The 9050-nt window shown below is 32.4% G+C and overlaps 1 protein-coding gene across 4 annotated transcripts; it reads right to left on the bottom strand.

The window, feature by feature from the left end:
• Positions 1 to 321: 321 nt before the first annotated feature.
• LOC110658890 (nuclear transport factor 2) lies at positions 322 to 6934 on the bottom strand. 4 transcript variants are annotated; one of them, XM_021816658.2, is made up of 10 exons: positions 6851 to 6934; positions 6711 to 6770; positions 5191 to 5377; positions 4062 to 4356; positions 3715 to 3950; positions 3460 to 3637; positions 3044 to 3165; positions 2872 to 2937; positions 1061 to 1124; positions 322 to 951 (listed from the first exon to the last, which is right to left on the bottom strand). In XM_021816658.2, the coding sequence occupies exons 3-10, from the start codon at positions 5374 to 5376 to the stop codon at positions 713 to 715; spliced, it is 1386 nt and encodes a 461-aa protein (XP_021672350.2). In that variant the 5' UTR covers position 5377; positions 6711 to 6770; positions 6851 to 6934; the 3' UTR covers positions 322 to 712. The 4 variants fall into 4 exon arrangements, with proteins under 4 accessions (XP_021672350.2, XP_021672349.2, XP_021672352.2 ...); XM_021816657.2 differs by having other exon boundaries at positions 6711 to 6906; XM_021816660.2 differs by having other exon boundaries at positions 3823 to 3950; positions 6711 to 6906.
• Positions 6935 to 9050: the final 2116 nt, after the last annotated feature.

Raw genomic sequence — 9050 nt, 5'->3', positions numbered from 1 at the left:
AGCTAAGCCAAGGAAAAAGCCTATCCAAGTTGCAGATGTGACGTGTCCCGTATTTTGTGGGAAAAGTTAATGATGTCATCGCCAACCGTCGTGTCAGAAGATGCTCCCTTTTTATCATTAGTCCTTGGGATCGGATGGTCGTTTGAAGAAATTTAAAGCTAAAGTTTTATATGAGCTTAAGTTTGACTAAATTGATCAAAGAAAATAAAACTCTATTTCAATTCGATCATCATGATGGGGTTGTCATTATCAATCATGGTTGATTATAACATTCTTATTATATATATATATATATATATATATATATGATGTGCCAAAATGTAGCCATGTACAGAAAAACTAATTTCATTTCTAGATTTGAGTTCCTAAGACATTCTTGCAAATGGATCAATCCATTGCACGGCTGGGATCACCCATGATTACATCTTTGCAACTTCCCCACTAGAGTAACAACAGGAGTTTCTCTAACAGATCACCTTAATCATCGTAGAAATTTCTAACAAATCATAGGGGGAACTAACCTAATTCTATAAAAGAGATCCTAAAAACGGTGGCTAATGCCTTCTCATCTCAACATTACTCCAATTCAGAATCCACAAGTTATTTCTCAAATCAATATGCCTAAAGCAGATCCCAGACTCTTTAAGTGTTGCGCACTAAGGATACCAAAAATATGCTGCCAAAAAATCAAGGTGTTAGGTTTCATGCAGAATTAGTGGTTATGCTTTGCTCCACTTGACCGGCCACCTCTCCCTCTCCCTTGCTGGTAACCTTCACCCCTCCCACTTGAACTCCTGCCTCGACCAGAAAATTCACCCCGATTACCAAACTCATTCCTGCCATAACCCCAGCCACCACCAAAATTTGCACGGCTCCTGAAGCTGTCACTGTGAAATCCTGCCTTTCCAGAAGGAAACCTACCTCTTCCACTACTACCAACTGCATCCACAGCTTTATAAGATATTTGGTTTGATTATTGTACTAAGTTATATGTGAAATACTCAATATTCAGTCCAATGAAGAAATGACTACCAAACATGGAATAAATCTTCTCAATTACCTCGAGTGGTGGTTCTCTTTATCTCAATAACTACTTGATGCCCTCCAACAGTCATGGGTGATGCCTGCAATAGAGAAAACACATTATGATTAACTTCCATTATTAACCATAAAGAAACCGAGAGTAGTACAATATGACCTAGAAGCATTACACATTTCTGAGGATTTAACCCAAAATCGTTTAGAGAGGAGAAAACGAATCCATATAGCCGACCCCAAATTTTTTGGATAAAGGCTTAGTTGAGTTGCGTTGAGTATTAACCATAAAGAAACCCATCATGCACAAATTTGACATTGAAATAAACTATGAATGAATAATTCCAACTTCTCTAGCAGCTCAGTTGAAGTCCATTAATAATCACAGAAAATATAATAAAATTAAAGAACCAAATCAATCTAAATGATCATACTGATATTGAAGAACAAATATAAATTCATATCATATACATTTAAGTATTATTATCAATGTGAGAAACAATGGCAATTTTGAACAGTTGATTAACCATCTTCTCGAAAATATGTAGTTCCAGTCAAATATATAACCTCATATTTCATCTGATTAAATACAAGCATATAACTTCTAGTAGTTAATAATTATTATGCATTAGATAGAGAAATTACGTTGCTTTACAAAAGCAAACCATCCAACTTACCAATTCAATTATGGAAAGTACTTGTAGTCTTGCGCGATAAGACAATATATGCTTTTTCATTCCTTACCCTACCTCCACTCTTGCTAAACAAAGGATAGATTTCACAACTAATTCCATCACAAAATAAGGACCTCTCATTTTAATTTTAAATCAAGTGCTTTAATTCCTCTTCTTGTTCCTCCTTGAATATTATGCATTTTACAGCCAAACTAATCTTAAAGAGGCCTGGCTACCTTATTTCTATCTTCAATATCTTACCATGATAAAATAAATTATTTCCTTCTAATAAATATTCAAAACTCACACCCCCAAACCCCTTACATTTACTTTAATAGAATTCACAATGGCATGCAAGTTAGTTCCACCAATTAAGGGCGGAAAACCATTTTCTTTAATTCTTGTATAGAAAATGATTTTTCAATGCCCCTTCCATTTTATCTATCCCAAAATATTTATAAGCCGTTTCTTGCTTACACCAAAACATCTGAAATATGACATATCTTGCACACACACACACCAAAGCTACTGCCTTGTCTAGCTAAAGAAGCCTCATATTACTTCTACATTTGCATGTCTAAATATTTAATTCAACAGAGGAAGCTGGAAGCCATGTGTATATAAGGACAAATATGCACTCTAGCATATAGGGAGAAGGAACCACTGTTCACCTCTTACTGGACAACTGTCATCAGTAAGTTGATCCAATATCCAGAACAAGAAAGATGCAAAGCAACAATGAGAGGAACAACAAATCCTCCATGGTTTCATATTGCCATAATGAAACTAAACCATCAACACAGGTAAATGGTAAGATTCTAAGAAGGAATAGACCTTGTGCCACTTTTCAGGGCTGATTAATACAAAGTTAGCTTTGCCTTTACAACAGAAATCAAAGTTCCATTAGCTTTCTTAAGTTGTTTGCAGTTGACTAAGGTCAAGTTCTCAAAATGACAGTAGTATAGACAAAAACAATAAATAATCAAAAGGTCAAAATGAAAACAAGCATTTCCTGGAGGTTAGTACAAAGAAAAATGTGCAGCTTAGCTTACCACATGGTTGCAACAAGATCACTCGAGTTTGATGGAATATATATCAAAACTGATCACCAAGCAACATCTTAATAATAGAAGGCGCAAAAAAAAAAAAAAAAAAAGAAAACCTGAATAGCACTCCTCATGGAGCTCAAAGAATGAAATTCCACAAAACCAAAACAGTATCCCTGTTGCTGCACAGACATATATATTAAACAAAGAGCCCATTAAATCCTTATCAGGTAAAATAAGATTGATTGGGCAGAAGTCAAGATGACATGCAAAACATTTGAGACCAACCTTATTATATCTGACTTGGACACCTCCTTGCTTGATTGGTCCAAATTTCTTGAACTCCACCTCAAGCTGAGCAGGCATCATGTTGTACGGCAAATTACGGATATAAATGGAGTGGCCTTCAGCTGTGAATGTAAAGAAGTAACTAGATGTAGTCATGTACAGTTGAATTAAGATACTTTATGTACTTTAAGTAAGACTCTTTAAATGAAAATCCCATTGACATGTATAAAAACCTATCCTTTCCATTACAGTCCCTTTATGTACATGATTTTCTAGTTAGCATGTACATGAAGCACAAAATTTTGTACAGTTGAAGCCACTTTCAGAAAGGACATAGTGAAAGGGAAGGCTGTCAAAAAAATGTCTGGAACACATCCACGAGTGTGCATGTGCATGCACTAGCAATGGCTAGTTACCTTCCTCTTGAGCATTGCTACTTTCAGGGGTTTCATTGCTGCTTGGTACTGATGCTTCAGGCTCTGTGGCAGGTGCTACTGACACAGACTGGTTCTCAGGTTTCTTAGGAGTCACTTTTGCAGTACCAGTAGGCACGTAAACTTTTATTGGAGCTGAACCCCCTCTTGCCACTTTAACCTACAAAAAGAATCATTGAAAATTAAGATGTTATGCATTGCAAATACTTTACTGAAAATCTTCATCTACAAACTCACAATTGATGCATAAGATTTCTTTGGAATGTCCTCTTGAGTGACAGAAGAAGCAGATTCAACAACAGAAACATTGTTCCCATTAGAATGAGATTGAGATTCCACAATCACCTCCTTTTCATAAATTAATTGTTTCTCAGTTTCCACAGGATCATCAACTTTCTCATCAACTTTTTTATCTTGCTCCACAATTGACGTTGCTGGGTCTGGTGCAGGAGCATCAGGAACATGAGAAGGCTCTGAAATTGGAAATCAGATGACTTTCAATACTTGTGAAAGCAAAGGCAGAGAGATAGAGAGAGCAAGAGAACAAGCAATAAACAACAAAAGCTGTTAACACAAAAGCTTACCTGAATCTGGGATTGAGGGGACTGTTGGTGTATTATCAATACCATTAACCGGGTGATTCTCTATTGGTTCATTGTCTTCCACATACCTGAAAACATCATTCAGAACAAAATACCCATTGTCCTGTGGTGCAAGAAAAAATGACTGGGAAAATTTCCTTCTCAAGTTGTCCTGGCCCATCAAGCATCCAGTTACCAACACAGTAACCCCTTCTTTATAAGATTTTTGGGCATCTGCTGTTTTTATTTCTGCCTTATAGTCCTTGAAATTAAGTGAAAGTATCTTTTCATTGATACCCTGTTCCACAAAGAAATATCTATGTTATTTCTTTGCACAAGGTGTCTCTGCAGTTATTAGGAAGTTAAATATTTTGGTACCAAATCCTTAGGCAGAAGACCATCTATCAGCTTCAAATTTCTATAACAAATAGAGATTTGGCCAGAAGAGAAAATGATCAAGTAAATTACACAGCGATGATTGCGAGAAAGGATGCACTTCTCATTATTTATTTGTTTATAGAAGAGGAAAACTGAAATTTTGCTTGTATCCAGAAGACAAAGCTCCTCAAAGGGTTTCATTAATTCGGACACATGCAAAATTTGGTGTTGTACAAAAAAACGTAAACACAACAATCCCAAAAAATGAACATTTGACTGCAAAAAGAACATCAATCTGAAAACAGACATAAAAGACTTAATACTTGTAAGGACAACATTCTGTATAAAACTTAATGCCCAAAAAGGCAGGTATTAATGCTATCTCATCAAATAAATTGTGGTACCTGAAACTTAAAACACCCGCTCTGCTAGAGATCATGATATTAACAGAAGAACATTGGATACAACAATTGAGAGACCACTTGACTTTCTTGAGTGTGTCCAAATCACAATACACCATTGTTGCACATTGATTATCTACTAGTCCTCAAAAAGCCACAAAATAACATGAGAAGTGACTAGACTAACCAAATGATTGAACACCCAGAAGTCAATTTACATGACACAGAAGGGTTTTTCTCATATTTTTCCCCATTAAATACAGTTTTCTGTTCACCTAAATTATTTATGTGGATCCAACCAAAATAATAGGATCATTAGCACAATATGAGAAAAACTCCAGCAAGAAACGTACTTGCATGGTTGCCACTGATGTCATCACACCATTGGCATCCGGCCGGCTGAGCACACTTGAATCCTGATAAAATCTATAAACCAATTCTGGTGAGGTGTGAAGAATATGGTAATACTGTTCAACAAAAGCATTTCCAACCACTTGGGCACTAGGGGTAGTTGGGTTGCTTGCTGATTGCAATGCCATTCTGCCAAAAAAAAAAAGAAAAGGAAAAATAATAAGAATAAAACAGCACTTTCTAATCTGCAGGAGAAAAAAAAAAGAATTTGAATAACTGCATTTAGTGCTTATCAGGACAAGGAAACTCATATGAAATACAAATTCGTGAGAATCAATAATTACAGGGAAAACATAACATTATTCTCAACGTGAGAGGCCAACAAAGGCAACTGTTGCTTTTCAGCTTCTAAGATTTTATAAAAACAAACAAACAAATGCAAATAACCTATACAGCGATCCCATCGCCAAAAGAAAGACCAAGTCATGAATTATAACGAGGATTATTGTTAATTCTTTCTTTGTCTTCATCTAGAGTTGAGACTGCAAAAAACAGTTATGACATGGACTTAAAGTTATTACAACACTAAACTCAAGACGCAAGCATACCTCAGCTAATTTTAGCACCAAATCCAAACTTCAAGATAGTTAACAAGGTGAAAACTACCAGTAAATTAATGTGCTTAATCATATATAAGGGACTGCGTCAAAAGCCAAAAGTTTGCACTGGCTCCTTCATTCCAATATATTCACATAAGAAATGCACACGAGTGTACACAATGTTAATGTGTAGAAATCCATCAAAATGGAAAACCACGGCAGGCTGAGATTGACACCAGAGAAGTAGCTAAAACTTGCCATCATAACCACTGTTACAAGAATACTCTTTCAGCAGGAAGAGTAACATAAATTAAACTAATAATGAGACCAATTGATCAACACCAACAAAATGGACATTATAGGTAATATACTCACATTTAAAGCAATAACTATATCGGCATCCTAAGAGAAACCCTAAATTTACCAAGAATTTAGAGACCTCTTAGAACCCCACAGCTTCTGACTTCATGGCCCAACCAGACTCAAAAAATCCCAAAATTTGCCAAACTAAACAAAAGGAATGAGATCATGGCTACATTGCTCGGATCCAAATACCAGCAAACCTCAAAAATTAAACCTTAAAATCCCTTCGAAAACTCGAAGTTTCCATTAGTGGAAATAACAAAAAAAAAGGATAAAATCTATTAACATCTTGACCAACATTGACACTAATAATGACAAAAACCCATTAAAATTAAATACATAACAAATCTACTCTTATTCTTAACGAGTAGCAACTACCCATTACAATGCCTGATCAACAGAAGAATATTAGAATAAGCCCACTAAAAAAATAGTAAACAAAAAGGAAAGAGAGCCGCAAATAAAACATGAAATAGAAAGCAGAACAAATGTAGCATGTATGAAAAAACATTTAAAAAAAAAGGGTTGTGATCTGCCATGGAGAAGGAGCTAAAAAGTACCTGATATGAGATGTTAAAGCTTGGAAGAAGGAGATTTGCGAGGAAGAGATAGTACAGTGCCTTGAAGAGCAAAGAGAGAGGCGAGGGAAGAGAAGAGAAGAACAGTCAGCGCCCAAAAAAGGGAATAAACCGAAAGCTACCTGTAGAACTATCAAGGTTTGTTTTTCTTGTGTTGGAGCGCACAAGTTTTTTCGGCTCCGGTCAGGTTCCTTTTGTGAAGTTTGAGTCTTATGGGTATTGTTTGCGTCTTGGAGTAACATTATCCTATTCTCGTATAGTCCCACTCCCACCCCATTCTCGTTCCACCTAGTCCTGCTGCTAGCCCCATAATTTCCCTAGGCATTGTTTGATTGGGATAAACAAATTACTAAGCAAAAAAATTATCTTATTTCATTTGCATTATTAAACTAACATTTTAAGAAGCAACGTCATTATATTTTTATTATTATGGAAAATAATTCATCACACTTAGAGTGATAACGAGTCATATATTTTTTTATATTCAACTAAATTAAGTCTTATTAAGACAATTTTAGATAATAAATATTTGTTTTTGAACAGTTTTAAATTTGAAAATTGATATTTATTGGGTATTGCTATTTTAATTAATTCATTATGAAATATATATTTTTATAATCATATTTATAATTTTTTATATTATTTATAAATATAATTTAAATATTTTATAAAATAATTAAATTTTATAATGTAAATTATTAATTAAGAAATATATTTAATATATACTTATAATTAAAATACATAAAGTTTAACAAGCTTTAAACAGATTCATATTAAAAATAATATTTGAACTCAATTTTGAATATGGTGATGTTCGAAAATATTATATATATTATTAACATAATTTATTAATGTATTTTTTTATTTATTATATTTTAAATTATATTAAAGATATTATTTTTTTAATAACTTATGAGCAAATTTAATTTTTAAAAAATTAATTTGTATATTCATATCATAATTTTTACAAAATTAATTTCTAAGACTTTTACTTTTTTCGATAGAGGCTTTAGAATAATTTTTAAATGGGCTATAGCCCATATAATTGAAAAAATCTCTTTTTCTTTTAAGTAGGAAAAAGGTCTTAAATTGTTACTGTTCATAAAATTATTATTGGCTATTTTTTTTATTGGCCATGTGGCAGTTTATATTAAGAGTTAATGTATTTACATATAAGGAATTTTTTATTTTGGAAAATTATCTTAATTAAATATTTTAAATCTTTGAAATTTTAGTAATATTTTAATATTACTAAAAAATTTGAAAGAGTCCTAAAACTTTGACCTCTTCAATTGCATTCATTGTCAATTTAATTTCTATTATGAAATGTATAACAAAGGAAAAAATACAATTTTTTTTTTATTTATATATTATTAGAGGGATGATTGTTGATATCTTTTAATTTTGGGGAAAAATTTTATTACAGCAAAGAAATTGAAATTATTATAATTTATAACTATAAAATAAGGGGAAGAATTTGAAAGTAATTAACCGTTTTACACTAATTGAAAATTTTATGATCATTTTATAATATTATGTTTTATATACACGAGTTTTCAGATTATTTTCTGGTATATAATTTATTCATAATTTAAATATAATTATTTATCTTATTTATGTATATTTATATATAAATCACATTTTTAATTTAATATTCTCTCACTGAAAAATTCTTTTTTAGATTCTATAAACAAGCCGAGCATTAAGTATGTCCTGAATTCACACAAAGAAAAAGGTAAATTTAAATTTATCTATCTATTTATTTATATAAAACTTGAAATTGGCACGTGGTGAATTTTCTCTCAAATATTTTTATTATTAATTATCACTTTATTATTTAATGTTATTATGTTAAACTAAAATAGGGTTAATAAAATATATATATATTTTTTAATAATAGAAATTCATTGGCCCATTTTCTTGAGATAGAACTTTAAACATAAAAATTTAATTTTTTTTTTTAGAGTAAGACTCATGTATTTAAAAAAAAAAAAAAATAGCAGGTGCTCCACGAGAACCAAATAATCTCTTGTTTTTAGTATATATATGTTTTCAGATGGCCGGTTTGGTAGACAGCCTAATCATTTGTCTCCTTGCAAGCTGACAAGGCAATGAAACAATAGGGGTATTTTCAGATAGACAACAAGCGTATGCATGGTTGACGGTTTCATGATGAACAGCATTAAAAAAAAAAGAAAAAAAATCTTTCACAATATAATCACGAAAAACCAATTTTTAACTGGAGCGACTTCCAATGAAAATCAAAGTAATTAAATAATAGAAACTCAAATCCTCAATCAAATAGAAAGTAGAATCAAACAC

The sequence above is a fragment of the Hevea brasiliensis genome, chromosome 16 (genome assembly GCF_030052815.1).
Source record: "Hevea brasiliensis isolate MT/VB/25A 57/8 chromosome 16, ASM3005281v1, whole genome shotgun sequence".
NCBI classification, from domain to species: Eukaryota; Viridiplantae; Streptophyta; class Magnoliopsida; order Malpighiales; family Euphorbiaceae; genus Hevea; species Hevea brasiliensis.
Note: the sequence above shows the minus strand (reverse complement) of the source record. Positions and strands in the feature narration are given on the sequence as shown.